The following is a 15,437-nucleotide window of genomic DNA, read 5'->3' as shown; positions in this document are numbered from 1 at the left end:
GTACTTCTACATCATAGTTCATCACTGAGGAATGTCAAGACAGGAATTCAAACAGTGTAGAAAGCTAGAGGCAAGAGCTGATGCAGAGGCCATGGAGGAGTGTTAATTGTTCCCTTGCTTCTCAGCTAGTTCAGTTCTTCCCTCTAAAACCTAGGACCACCTGCAGGGGATAGCCCCACCCACAATGGGTTTGGCACTCCCTCCCCAATCACTAATTAAGAAAATGCCTTTTAGCAATGCTTGCCTTCTGCCCAATCTTATGGAGCCAATTTCTCAAATGTGATTCCCTCCTCTCCAGTGACTATAGCTTGTGTCACGTTGACATAAAACTACCAAGCACAAATGAACACTCAAGGAATGAGGCAGCCTTTCTCAGATGAGACTATCATGGGATAGAAGAGAATGGGAGAGAATGGATGAATACATGTAGAGGTGAAATGTGGTGACTACTGTTAACTTATCTCTGAGTACTATTTGGTAGCAACATTCTAAGCCATAGCATGAAATTCAAAATAAAAGAAAGGTTCCATATTCACTAAAGACTGCCTAAGCCACTGGTATTTAACATCAGGGGTCCTTGTCCTCATGCCCTAGTGTATTTCTCTCAGTTGTTTCATTTTCTGCTTTTTTTTTCTTTTTTTTTCTTTTTGTCAGTTGTGACATTCTACATTGACAGAAGCCCCATCCCACCTATTTCATTCAACATTGCAATGTGGTGCATTACAAAAGAAGAGTTAGAACAGATTGCTTTTGACTTGGAACAATAGAAAGAAATCACCTTGTAAGGGGACAATCCTAGAAGCATTCCTTCAGGTATGCTTGAATTGCCCCCGTAGGGAATTCAAGTACTTGACTGAGATGCCTTTCTATCTGTCTGCCCCTATGTGTTTTTCTCTATTAATTCTCTATCATTCTGTCTCTTTTTTTCCTTCTTCCTCTCCCCATCCATATCTACTCTACAACACCTTTTCATTGCTCTCTTCCTTTGTCTGAGACTCAAACACATGGCACACCCTCAATTTACAGACAAGATTTGAAATTGCAAGGTGCAGGGGCCACAAAAGCACAAAATTATACTGGGTGTATGCTGGTATACTAAGGTATCAAGATTGTGGGTGATTGATACACATATTGTATATAATTCGCATATGATTTACAATACAGTTTTGGGGAAGATGACTTTAAAGTATCTTGTACTTAGAAAATCAGAAAAGCATAATAGTTTTCCAAAAGAGATATGTGAAGGGGTGAGACAGAGAGCTTTTTTTTTCCTCTCCCTACGGAGATGTGACCAGTTCCAGTGACTGCCCTACCTCCAGCCTCTGTCTCAGGTCTCTGTCCTAGATTCCCCACCAAAGGCAGAATGAATTCTCCAGGATTCTAGTCTATCTTTATGGTCTCCTTTGACCATGGAAATAAGGCTAGTAAGATCACATGGGATAATAAGCCACCCCTACATTATAAGGAGAAGGCTCAGTTCTCAAACCATAAGCACTGAAATAGAGAGGAACATGTCCCAAAAGAAAGTGATGGAGTATTTGTTTGTGGAAGAACAAATGTACAACAGAAGCATGTGACCTAACATATAAATTCCTCAGTGCCAGTAAAGGTTTGTGATGGGTTCTGAAGATTTTCGTCCTGGTTCCCTATGCACAAAGCAACAGAAAAGTTTGGCCTAAAAAGAGCACTGTAGCCAAAGGGACATGGCCTATTTTAACAAAGGATTTTAGTTAAAAGACAACTTGGAGGACATCCAACTTAATCTCATCATTTTCCAGATGGGAAAACTAAAACTCAGGCAGAGGCACTGAAATGACAAGGACGAACAGGTAGTTGGTGGTAGAAGCAATGTGACAGAACTATGTATTATGTCCAATGATTTTTTTTTTTGTAAAAATCATAAAAAATATTCTTGATTTTGGCTTTTGTTCTACCACCCTTAAATCTCTACAATATAGCTTTAATGCACTCCAGCAGAAAACATCACTGATGGTCGAGTTAAGGTCCCAGAGAAAATTTAATTTTCCCTGTAACAAAGCTAAGGACACTTGTTGCATTAATGGGCTAGGTTTCAGCAGGGGCCCTTTCTGTTCTGCAGAGGAAGTCGCCTGTGCATTCAGGCTTTGTTTCCCAAATCCCATGGTAGCAAAGAAGAAAATAAAATGTAATCCTCATCTTTAAAGAGACTTCTCCAGCTTCCTTTTCTTCTTTTCTTCATTCTATACCCTCACTACTTTCCTACTGTTTCTTAACTGCAAAGGAAAACTGTCACCAACCCAGGAGTATCCCAGAAAAAAAGGTAGGAGGGAGCTGTATTCCTGGCAAAGCTACAGAGGAAAGCTGGAGTTTTTAGTTTCTTCTCTTGCAGCAAAGGAAAGACAAGGCACTGACTGAATCGGGGTTCCTTCCACAGACTTGATGAAGAATGTGGTTAGTTTAGCCAGCATTGAAACTTAGGAAGACCAAGGGTGGGGTGCCACCTTAGATTTCCTCTAGGTTTCAGCTTCCCTCCAAGACAGAGGGTGTGTATTACAAGGAGAAGCCTCTGGTTAAGGACTTAGGTCAAGAATCTGGTTCCAGAATGTTCTGTGTTTTCCTGATCATAGCTAGCACCAAGGGTTAGCTTTAAAGACTGGAATCGCCTCTCCTCCTGCCCCCTTTCACTAACTGCTCCACTTCGGCAGTCCCTGGCTTTCTGCTAGAGCTGACAGTCAAGGATCAGACTCAGGGGCTCCGCATCAGTCAGCACCAATATCCCTGGCTCATCCCAAGTGGATGTCTGCAGTTCTCAGAACGTGGGCGTGGGTGTTGGAGGACCTGAGGTTTCCATCCCAGAGTTGGGGACAAGAGCTTAGCCTTTTGGAGTATCCTGAAATCCATAGATTCCCTGGGGACCATGAAACTCCTCTGAAGAAGCAACCTCCCGGCTCCCGGCCACCCACCCATTCCTCCTCGACAACCCCCCTTACCTCAGCACGCAGCCCCTCCCTGCGTGATGATGCAAACCGGTGGGGAGGGCGGGCGCTGAGAAGGGTGGGGAGAGATGGATAGCAAGCAAGGGAGGGAGAGAGGGAGTGGGAGGAGGAGGAGGAGGAGAGGGAGCCCAACGACCATTTAAAGCGATAGCAATCCCTGCCCTCTCCCCAGTGCTTGGCTATTGGAGAGCGCGAGCAGCAGGGAAAGGAGAGCGCAAGCTGGTGCGCGGGCCAGTGGAGACACGGTGCTATGCTAGGTGCCTAAGACTGACTGACGCCCTGGGACACCCACACCCTCTCCTGCTGCACCTTCTCGGTCTCCTCCACCCTCTGTGCCTAGAGAAGTCCCCGGGCTTCCCCCAAAGGAGCTTACCTCGAGAAGCCCGGACCTGGGAGAGCCCACCAGCATCCCCTACAGCGCCGCCGCCGCCACTACCGCAGCCGCATCCGGAGCGGCATGGTCCAGCTGGGGAAGCTGCTCCGCGTCCTGACTTTGATGAAGTTCCCCTGCTGCGTGCTGGAGGTGCTCCTGTGCGTGCTGGCGGCGGCGGCGCGCGGCCAGGAGATGTACGCCCCGCACTCGATCCGGATCGAGGGGGACGTCACCCTTGGGGGGCTGTTCCCTGTGCACGCCAAGGGTCCCAGCGGAGTGCCCTGTGGCGACATCAAGAGGGAGAATGGGATCCACAGGCTGGAAGCTATGCTTTATGCCCTGGACCAGATCAACAGCGATCCCAACCTGCTGCCCAATGTAACATTAGGCGCGCGGATCCTGGACACTTGTTCCAGGGACACTTATGCGCTCGAACAGTCGCTCACTTTCGTCCAGGCGCTTATCCAGAAGGACACCTCCGACGTGCGTTGCACCAACGGAGAGCCCCCGGTTTTCGTCAAGCCAGAGAAAGTAGTTGGAGTGATTGGGGCTTCGGGGAGCTCCGTTTCCATCATGGTAGCCAACATCTTGAGGCTTTTCCAGGTAGGGGGGCGCTCCCTTTGGGGAGGAGCATTCTGTGGCTCCCTGCGCTCTAACCTTAAAAGCTGGTTTGGACTTCATGGGTTGCAGGGGTCAGGCCAGCACTCCGACATTTCTACCCTGGAGATCCTGCTGAATCCCTTCCACCCCACCCAAGGAGGTATCTTCCTTGCTTAGTTTACTCCTCTTTTATGTCTTCCCCTGTCCACGCTCCACTCCATACGGCATGACTCCCCGGATTTATGGTCCCATTTACAAGAAGCAATCTTCGGAAAAACAAGGCGATGATTTAAATGGTTTGCATTAGAGTGAAATATGGTTCGAAAACAGGCTTGTAAAAGTGCCTGGACTCCTAAGGGAGCAGGTTAGGCATAAGGAATATGAAAAATTGGAAGATGCTTTGAAAAAAAGATGGCATTTCTCAACTCCTTAGTTGTCCATGCCCAAGCCACTTAGGAAACCTCGACTCCATGGAAATATTCTGGAAGACCTCAACAAATCCCTTTTTCCAATGAGGGTTGGGGGTTACCGGCTTTTGGATAATTGCCCATGTCTTTGGGGTTGAATTTCTGACCTGTAGCTGGTATCCATCAGAGGCATGGGGGGTACCCGCCCTACTGGGGAGACCCCGCCTGCTGAGGTGACCCCCCTGAGTTGGTTTCCTCCTGGCAATTTTGTGTACTGCCTAAATTGCATTTGCAGTCCGGCCAGTGGCAGGAGCTGGGCGATCAGCTAGCTTTCTGCTACCACTTCAGACCTCAGCTGGGGATGAGCTCATGCTAACTGCGAAATGAAATAAAATCGCTTTCACTGACTGCTCCCTGTGCTCCTAGTTCCCCTCCCTCACTAATGCAACCCCACACCCAGAATCCGGAGGCTCTGAGCTGGGAAATTGAGCTAGTTTTGCCCAGGAACAGTGGGTGTGCTAAAGAGGGTTATGCAGGTCTCCTGCCCTGGGCTGAGAGAGAGAGAGAGAGAGAGAGAGAGAGAGAGAGAGAGAGAGAGAGAGAGAGAGAGAGAGAGAGAGAGAGAGAGAGAGAGAGAGAGGCAGATCTAGGGCTGATAGGCAGAGGGTCCAGCCGCAGTGCTTTGCCTTTGGTCCCTGTAGCCTCTCTCTCTGTGCCTCCTCGGCTGCACTGGGTAGAAATGAAGAGATAGCTTTGAGGGTACCAAACTGAGTTCAGGGGACCCTGTGACAAGGTGTCCTTATGCTTTTTTTCTTTCTGTTTCCTTGTCTGGTTTCCCCTCCTCAACCCACTTCCTTTTCTCATTCTCAAGTTCTTGCCTCAAATCGCTTTGGGTGTGACTCTCTTAACCCAGGGCTTGATCCCTGTTTGGTGGTAACCAGATTCAGCCAACCCCTTCCCCTAATTCTGTAAGATGGTCCCTGCAGGATTGTGCTGCCCAAGTCTAAGAAGTGACTATTGCTCACAAGCTTTCCATAAGGATAGGAGTTTTATGAGGGACCTGCTGGTGATGGCCAGGCCAGCAGAGGACCTACATCATCTCCAAAAGAGGGAACTTTGTGCTCAAGCAGCAGAAGTGCTCACCTGAACCCAGTGAGTTCTTTCTGATCCCAGAGCATACCCATCGCTCCTGAATGTGCCTTGATAGACACTTCTTGCTGCTTGCACTCTCCTAAAGTGATCTGAGGGCTGACTTCACTTAAGGTTGCTTGAATTCTAGAACATCCTCGGCTTTGTCATCAAAATTAAAAAGATTCTTGTTCACCTCTGAGCCCGAAGAAGTTTGGTAGCTTGGGATGGAGGAGCTGTAGCTGCAGAAAGAATGAAAAGATGAGTTGATACAATACCTGAGGTGTGTGTGTGTGTGTGTGTGTGTGTGTGTGTGTGTGTGTGTGTGTCCCAAGCCTTGAGGGGTGGACTGCTCACTACTGAATGATTATGAACATCACCTGAGCTGGGACTATGATTCTGAAAAAGAGTGAAATATCCAAGTGAAGAAAGTCATTGCAGATGAAGCTAGGGACAGTGTTCAAAGGACTCCCCAGGAGCTGATTTCTCCTATGGTAGCACTTAAAACCCAGACAACTTCCAAAGAAACAAATGTCTGCTCTTCTACTTCCTGGCCTCTTTCCCTGAGCTGGGGAGGGATAGAAACTAATGCCAGAGTGAGCCTCATGGGTTGGGACTAAAACCATTGAGAGAAAACACTGTCATTTTCCTCTAATTTGCAAATTGCAGCTATTCATGTTGGATTGTACAGCTGAGGCAAAAGAGGCCCTGGTTCTCACCTGCAGTTATTCAGAAGAAGCTGGGAGTGGGAAAGATGCTCCAACTTGTGGCTTTGCTGCAAGCCAGGTTTTAACAGTTAGTGTGCGCCTAGCTTAGCCATTGCCCATGTTAAAGTATCTCTCTCTCTCTCTCTCTCTCTCTCTCTCTCTCTCTCTCTCTCTCTCTCTCTCTCTCTCTCTCTCTCTCTCTCTCTCTCTCTCTCTCTCTCTCTCTCTCTCTCTCTCTGTGTGTGTGTGTGTGTGTGTGTGTGTGTATGTAGATAAGATAATAGATCTCAATATGTTTGTTTCTTTTTCTGTATTTCATATTCATATCTTTTGATGGCTTTTTGCATGTGCTTTGAGAGGCCCTTAGCCTACATTTTCCAGGGCTTTGCCAGGTTCTGTCATTCTGCCAAATGATTAAAGTGAATAAGGTTGCAATAATGCTAGGCACCTTCAAACAGAGGAAGAGGAAAAGGAGAGTAGGTGAATCTCCTCTGGGATCCTAGGTTTCTATTCAACTAAGATAATTCTACATAAAATAAACTCCTTTAAATGATGGAATTCTGAGTTCTGCAGTGATTTGGGTTTGTCTTCTTTGCTTCAGTTCTCGTGGGTGGTTGTGGGGACCATGCCAAACTGATAACTTGAGATAAACATTTACAGTGAGATGAGCCTGTAACCTGGAGGAGGAGATACTTGCAGACTAAATGAGGGAATGCTGAGTGCTAGGGGCCAGCAGGCAGTAATGAGACAGAGCTACCACAAATGCTGCTTCTGCCAGAGTCAGGGTGGGAACACAGTAAAATGAAGAGCTGGACAAGAATGGTCACTCATATGTCAATCTTGTGTTTCACTTGGAATTCTCCTCTGCTCACTGGTGTGTGAGGCCAAAGATAGGATAGAAGTCAGGTCAGACTCTGCCTCTCTCTCTGTCTCTCTGTCTGACTCCCTCCCTCCTTACCTTTCTCCCCACCCCTTTCCACTCCTTTCTTTTCTCTTCACTATCTTGCCTGAATATGTTAGTAAACGACATGTCTGAGAACAAGAATCAGATCTAGTGGGTCTTTCAAATCCAGGAATTTAAGGGTAATGAAATTAGCTTGTGGCCAGGGCTCTGCCAAGTAGAATTAAATCACAGCAACTGCCCTGCGATGCATTTTTAGCCTCAAAGAAGCACTGGGGAGGAATTTCTGGAGATTTGCTTCTGAGCCCAGACAGAATAATACTCTCCTAATGCTCAGAAAGATTAAACATAAATTATTACCGAGGAAGAGTAACATATTTTTTTGAAACTAATCACAGGATGGGGATGGCTTAAAGTGGAGAGGTTACATAACATGGTGACCATAAGACAAATCTCCCCTGAACAATATTTTATAGCCACGAGTGGGAAACATAACAGTGTTGAAAACAAAGATCCTTGCTAATCTCTTACTGACTTGGAGCAAACACTCAAAGAGTAAAAATTACTTTTGCTACATTTTGACTCTATCAGAAAACTATTTGCATGTGGTGACATGATCTAGGCTGTGGGCTCAGAATTGCTTTGCATCCTCTCTCTCTCTCTCTCTCTCTCTCTCTCTCTCTCTCTCTCTCTGTGTGTGTGTGTGTGTGTGTGTGTGATGAAGATCAGCTCAGAGGGTGACGTGATATTACTATGGGGGTTTGTTTTTATGCACCTCTACCCTACTCCTTTTTAAATTGCATAAATATAGGTAGCCCTGCCATTTGGAATCATCTCTAAAACAATCCCTGCCTCCACATTTACTGTGTTTTAGAAAATTTACCTAACAGATGGTGAGTGGGAAAATTTTAAAGGGGCAATTTTAAAAGAGCAGAAAGGAAAGGAATAAAGACATCCACATGCTATATTTGAAGATAACTTCATGTATATTTTATGTATATAAAGTTCATTTAATTTGGATGTCTCTGAGCATTTTTCTCTTACATTTAATTGAAACAAATATGGCATTTGAGTTATTTTTACAGACATCTGCAGTTTGAGAACTTAAATGTGACCTGCCTTAACATATACACTGCATATATATATATATATATATATATATATATATATATATATATATATATATATATATATATAATTTAAAGAGATCTTAGGTGAATTACACCAGGCTTTCTAGTGATTATTTAACAAATCTGAAAGCATGAGTCTGGATCCACCAAACACAAGTGAGTCATAATGATGTGTCTTAGTGAATTCCAAGTCCAATGAGAGACCCTGAATCAAAAATGTAGGTGGAGAAATCATTGAAGAAAACTTGTAACATTACCTTGGGTCTCTACAAGAATGTACTGCTTGCATACATACATATGCATGAAAATGTCCACAGGCACAGACAAAAAGCACACATATGTACATTCACTGATCTTTTAGAAAATGCCTAATCCTTTTTTCAGCCTGCTTTCATAAAATCTCCATGGAATCAATTTTATATATTTCCACTTTGGACTTGTAAGGCCCTTGGGAAACTTTTCATTGAGATTTTTTTTCATAGCTTCTCCATCATTATTTGTCTACTTACCATATCCGGAGCTTTCCTTACTTCTATTTTCTTTATCATTAGATCAGTTGGCTATAGAGTGAGAAATTTATCAAAACTTTTGCTAGGGAAAAAGAACTTTTAGGTAAGCTTAGCAAAAATTATAAGACATAGGACACTAGAAACCCTGGGAATTATAATGATGGTTAAATCTTTATCCATATCCCTGTCCTATCTTGCTTAAGAGTAACTCTAGGATATTTTGTTTAGGAAGGTGTCAAATATTGACACCCTTCTTATGTTCCTTATTTCAGGCATGGGTCCCATGAGTCTGGTAAAGTAAATGAATAGTATAGTATTGGACATCTGGGTCTACATATACCACCACTCTCCTCACAAACTTTCTGACAGAACTAATGGGGGCATCATCTTTCTTCCTTGGAAGTTCAGTTCTGTGCAGTTGTGAGTTGCAGTGCCTACACACCGAGAGACTTGATAACTAATCATAGAGAAGAAAGTGGAGCTGTGGGGAAAACACAAACAACCTAAGCTTTGCTAACCTCAAGCCCTGAATTTTTAGAAAATGCCTAACAGGCTGGCAAGAAGATTCAGCTGATAAAAGGCTTTCCCTGCAAGTCTGGTGACCTGAGTTGGATCTATAAATACATGCAAAAGTGGAAGGAAAGAGTGGAAGCCTCCATAAGTAATTCTCTGACTTCCTTGCAGGCACTGTGATACATAGACTGATTTCACACACACACACACACACACACACACACACACACACACACACACACACACACACATCACACATTTTAAAGGTAATAAAAATAGATTATCCTTGGATCGAGTTTAATTTTTGCTAACTGTTATAGAGATCAGCTGATATCCTACTGTAGTGAATGGAGTTCATTAAACTAAAAATAATACTTCATGTTTTGTTTACACCCATGCTTTTGTTGTTCAAAACCACTACATCTTCCTCACGATTTCCAGCATGAATGGGAATTGCAGTTGCTTTGAGCATTTGCAATTGCTTCTTTCCTGTCTGTGTGCAGTTGAGAGAGAAGGCAGGTACTTTGGATGCAAACTGTAGCCTGTAGGCCTCCTATCTAGGAGCAGTGGAGTCACACTCAGTTCCTTTCATTAAAGCAAATCTTTTGTTGATATCCCCAGGGCACAGAAGCATTTTCATTCTGTAATGGAGTACACACTATATTAAGCTCCTGGGTCCCTGTACAGTAAACAAGGAGCCCAACCCCAGTCCTCATCCCCTTTGACTTTAAATAGGTAATTAAGAATAGTTGCAAACTCATGTTCCCAGCAACTAAAATGCATGACCAGTATTTAGTAGAAAAACAGTGCAATGTAATGTCAGACTAACTAATTAGTGGGTGTCATGTGAATTGATATAACATAGATGTTAATGAGTCAAATGCACACACATACACACACACACACACAGAGAGAGAGAGAGAGAGAGAGAGAGAGAGAGAGAGAGAGAGAGAGAGAGAAAGAGAGAGAGAGAGAGAGATCCTTTAGAATATTTATCTGAAAGAACTATCATGACATGGTTTTTAATAGTATGAGATTTACGTGTTTAAAAATTAACATCTTTCCCACAATATTTAAATATTCTATGTTTCCTCAGCCAAATTAATCATAATTTCAACAATAATTTTTGTGATTTTATAGTGATATGGGTTATATATTAAATTTTATAAAAAATTTAAATATACTTTCAACATCAATAGCGATAATTGCTTGAAGTTTAAGTATAACTATGCCATGTACTTCCAAGAATGTGATTTCATTAGGTTGCCCCAGTATTTCTGCATGCCCACTTCATTTTACTATACATTTAAAAAAGGATCCTTGTGGCATAAAGTCACCTATCTGGTTGACAAGCAAAGTGTGTTCAGACAATCCTTTCTTTTTCTGATAACATCTAGGTAATTAAATATTTTTCATAGTATTTAACTGTTTAACAATGCCTACAATTATTATGCATTCCCTTACCCTGAAATCATGATGACATAAAGATATCAAAGTTGTCAACTGTTTACCCATATCTCTTTTTAGAAATACTTAATCCAAATGTGGAGCAAGATTAGTTGTGTAAACAGCTATAAATTTAACACACAAAGTCTTATCACCCAGGGAAAGATATCTGTTCTCCATTATTCAGCCAGTAGCTAGGCATGTGGGCATAAATACACAGTAAATGTTTCGTATTAAATAAATGAGAAAAGATGTTTCCTCTTGTTCCAATTCAGTGCCTGTCATTATGGATTGTGAGGGCTTGTCCTAAACTTTATTTCGTTCACTCTACTTTCTCAAGATCCCAAGTGAAGAAATCCATCATCCAGATAGATGTGCAAAGTGAGGGAAGGATACTAAGACAATTGTAGTAAGTCAGGGTGATGGAGTGCATGAAGTACGTCCTAATAAATGCAACATTAATGTTTATGTGGGCCTTTGAGGGAAGGATAGGAATTTCCACTTTAATGGATTATTTTGCCTCTTGTTCAGAAAGTGCTGCAGCTTAATAGTTTTATAATTGGTCATTTGCAGAATTCTCCATCTCCGAGTGTTGTGCTTTCTTCATGGCACAGCTGCTGCTGCTTGTTCTGGGTGCTAATGAAAGGTATCAGCTAAGTCCCAAGGAAAGGCTTAGTCTGGCAGCATTACTGCTTAAAGGATGATATTTCTTTTGTTACAATAGTGACGTATGTTTACTGTATTTTAAGCTGGACCTATGCAAGTGCAGCCATTCAGGCAGACATCACAGGGAAGAGTCTCATTAGAAAGTCCTTCCTGCCTCTCAGTTGTCATGCAGGAGTGGACAGTCAAGTTCAAGAATTGTATTTAAGTTTAAATTTATTAAGTGTCACCTTTTTCTTGCTGACTTGCTTGAACAGGAATGACTCTTATCATCAATGACTGAGTATTTTAAATTGGCACAATAAAACATTCTTATTACACACAAGATGACTTAGCAGGTATTGGAACTAGTCTTCAATTCTGATGGCATGAGAGATCCATGGAACCCACACTGCTGGAACATTTTCTAGCAAGTTTTTCTCTGACCTCTGCATAGGTACCATGGCATGTACACACCCACACACATACATGTGTGCACACATACTACATATAATAACAAACAAACAATTTTTAAATTGTACTCTGCTAGAATAATTTTGAGAATTGCATGTAAATGGTTTAATGCTGAATTAGGATGCACTGTGTGTTCATTATTATTTTTCTGTTATTAAGCATTACTAATTCATAATGGTCATAGGTACTAAATTCCATAGAATGGCTATAATAAATATAATGTGCTGCACCCCTCTGTTATTTTTTTTGGAATGCCTCTCTATAACATCATTTATATTAGGAATAGACACATATGTATGTATGGATGTGTATGTGTATCCATGCATACCTACATTTGGGTATACACATAAATATGTACATAGGTCTATAGATAGATAGATAGATAAATAGATAGATAGATAGATAGATAGATAGATAGATAGATAGATAGATAGATAGATAGACAGACAGACAGAAAGATAGGGAATGAGTGAAATTTTCATAATTGAATTCAATACAACAATTTTGTACTTCAATTAAAAACAATTCTTTGACATTTAATTATTCTCTTTTCTCTTTTTTCATTTCATTTAATTTCATTTTGAAGTCTGGAATTCATATGCTGTTCTAGATGATTTGAAGCTCATTATGTACACGAGTCTGACCCTCAGAGTTTCAGCTGTCCTCCTGCACCTGCCTCCTAAGTATGAAAATTGGAGACATGTATACCTTTCCCCAATTAATTATGCTCTTTTAGGATTATAGAACTGTCTTTACTGGAAAGCATTCATCTTTCAGTTAAAATTCCATTGTAATATGTCTCTAGATGCAGAACCGTGGACATCTTAGTTAAATGCTTTTGAACTAACTTCTGCTTTAATTACCTGTAATTTTACTCAGAAATCACTCTCTCTCCTTATGTCCCCTCCTCTTTTCCTCCCTGCTTCCCTGGTTTGCTCTATTGATCCTATGCATTGGTATTCATAGAAACGAGTTATATAAATTAATGCCATATCGTATCACGAACTCAGCAGTGTGCAAAATTAATGGGGACAAAATATAAAGGTGGGCCTTACTTATAAATATGACATTATGATACTTAGGGTAGGACTAAGGTAATATTTGAGTAAGTACTTGAAGTCATACATGAGCATGCATATAATTTTTCCTGCGAACACTAGTGCCCAGGACCTGGAATGACCAATGCCACAAAGCCTGCTAAGACTGAAACCTGGCACTGACATTTTTTAAGATGACATAGTGAGGAAGAAACATTAGCACAATTAGAGATCAAGGGTGTAATGTTCATGCAAGGCTTTGAACATTGTCATAGATCTTTTGTTTTTCCCTCTAAACACAGGCAGACAATAATGAGATTTCTTTTTTTTGACTCCAGATTTTATTCCTGGTCCACACTCTGACTGTTCCACATCCCATACCTTGTCCTTGCTCCCCAGCCCATTTCTTCACAAGGATGCCCCCCACTAACCCCACCCACCACACCACACCTCTAAAATTTAAGGGCCTCTAGTAACTTGAGGATCAGGTGGATCTTTTCTGACTGAACCCAGACCTCTGATATATATGTGTTGGGGGACCTTATATCAGCTGGTATATGCTGGTTGGTTGGTGATCCAGTGTCTGAGAGACCTCGAGCGTCCATGTTAATTAAGACTGCTGATCCTCTTACAAGGTCATCGTCTTCCTCAGATTCAACCAGGATTTCCTGATTCAACCACAAGAGTCAGCATCTTCTGTTCATTGGTTGAGTGCAAATATCAACATGTGACTGATGGGATTTTTAACAGAGGACTGAGATGTTCTGTGTTCTTTAAAAGGCTACCCATGTCTGTGGCTTTGAGTATGAGAGCAAAGAGTGGTCAATGAGAACAGGTAGGAAGGAGATTCATGTGATATTAGGCTGATAACTTTACCCAGGGTGCTAACAGCATAGGTTTCAAAATTATTCCTTTTGAATCTTGAGATAAATTTTTTGTGGTGAGTAAAATGTGAGGTATGAAGGCAAGAACAGGGAAAAGGTTAAACCCAAGGTTTCAAACTGGGGCATCTGAAAAAGTGAGTTTATTATTGAGATGTAAAAAGTGTCTGCGGAATTTGGAATCAGGTATGCAAATAGAATAATTGAGGTGGATTCTTTCTCTTTCTTCTTTCTATCTTTCTTTTTGTGTTGTACCTTTGTTTTGCATGTATTTATTTATTTATTTATATTTTTATTTTTGAGACAGAGTTTCTCTGGGTTAACATCTTTGTCTGTCCTTGAATTTGTTTTATACACTAGCTGTTTGGGTGGTTTCTTGAACTCTAAATAGGGTTGTTGAACCAACATTTGGATATGCATGTCTGAAGTTCTAAAAGGATTTATATTATAAATTGCCTGTATAAATTTCCAATTAATACAGGTAGTTTAGTGCCAGAGCACTTGCATTGTTTGTGTTACCAACAACAACAACAGAGATGCTACCAGTGTAAACCATTTGAACACACATTTGGTATTCCATCTTTCTTCTTATACTAATTGCTTTTCTCACTACTGTGATAAGATGCCTTGACAATGCAACTTAAAGTAGAAGGGCTTATTTCAACTTTAAGTTCATTATGGCTTGGAAGTCATAAGTGCAAGAGGTTGAGGGAGCAGCCCACATTAGATTTTCAGTGTAGATGAAATAAAAGCTCTTGTACTATTAGCTTTGTTCATTTTATGTGATTGAGAACTCAGTCTTGGAAATGGTGCTACCCTCTCATGGACATGGTTCCTAACTCAATTACTTTTCAAGACAAACCCTCATAGACATGATCCGAGGTTGATCAAGTGTCAGTCATTATTATTGCTGTGCCTGATGGCTTATAAATCTAGATTCTATCAGGTTGACAATCAACACTATCATATTCTTAGATGATTTAATTATAACTACATGCTATAAGGCTTATGTTAATTTTATTTGGGTGCCACTTTAATTCATAACTATTTTGTACTCTAACATCTATCATTATTATTTTATACATCATCAAAGACAGTTGAGAAATTTCCATTTCTGATACATGTTAAAGGTGAAAGAAAGTTATCCAGGAATTCAAAAAAGCAAATAATGTGCTTGTAGTAAAATACCTACCCAAATACTTGCTTTAAGCAGTTCCACTGGGAATTTCGTATCTTTGCTTAACTTTTTAATTATTACAATTATTTATATTTATGTTTTGATGCAAGAGATCGAACCAAAATCGTTGTGCATATATTCTAACTCTGAGCTACACCCGCCGTTTCTCATTTCACTATCTAAAAAAATATGTACTTATTTATTTTTACTTTATATGTATGAGAGTTGGCATACATGTATGTATGCGTTCCTGATACCCAAAGAGACCAGAAGAGGGCACCAGATCCACTAGAAATGGAGTCAAGGATGTTTGTAAGCTGCAATGATACTGTGAACCGAACTCAGGTATAGTGCAAGAGGAGCCAGGGTTCTTTGAAATTGAAAACCTAACTGTGAGAATTTTTTAGCTCACTGGTTTTAAATTGGCTTTAGACATTAGCTTTAAAACTACTGAACACCTTCTATGAATAATTTAAAATTATGTTTATTTATTCATTCAACTACGAGTTTTTGGTTTAAGCATGAATTATACTCAAA

At 41.3% G+C, this 15,437-nt stretch overlaps 1 protein-coding gene across 2 annotated transcripts in view; it reads left to right on the top strand.

Annotated features, from left to right (window-relative positions):
• Window positions 1-3,432: 3,432 nt before the first annotated feature.
• The window catches only part of GRM7 (glutamate metabotropic receptor 7), a gene marked incomplete at both ends in the record, with an annotated part of 887,413 nt that continues 875,408 nt past the window's right edge, over window positions 3,433-15,437 (top strand). For both annotated transcript variants that reach the window (XM_080914160.1, XM_080914159.1), the window contains one exon: window positions 3,433-3,951. In XM_080914160.1, the coding sequence (XP_080770286.1) occupies window positions 3,433-3,951 (519 nt within the window). The remainder of the gene's footprint in view (window positions 3,952-15,437) is intronic.

The sequence above is a fragment of the Micromys minutus genome (genome assembly GCF_963924665.1).
Source record: "Micromys minutus genome assembly, chromosome: 3".
Taxonomy (NCBI): Eukaryota; Metazoa; Chordata; class Mammalia; order Rodentia; family Muridae; genus Micromys; species Micromys minutus.
The sequence above is the reverse complement of the archived record's forward strand: the minus strand, read 5'-3'. Positions and strand labels throughout refer to the sequence as shown.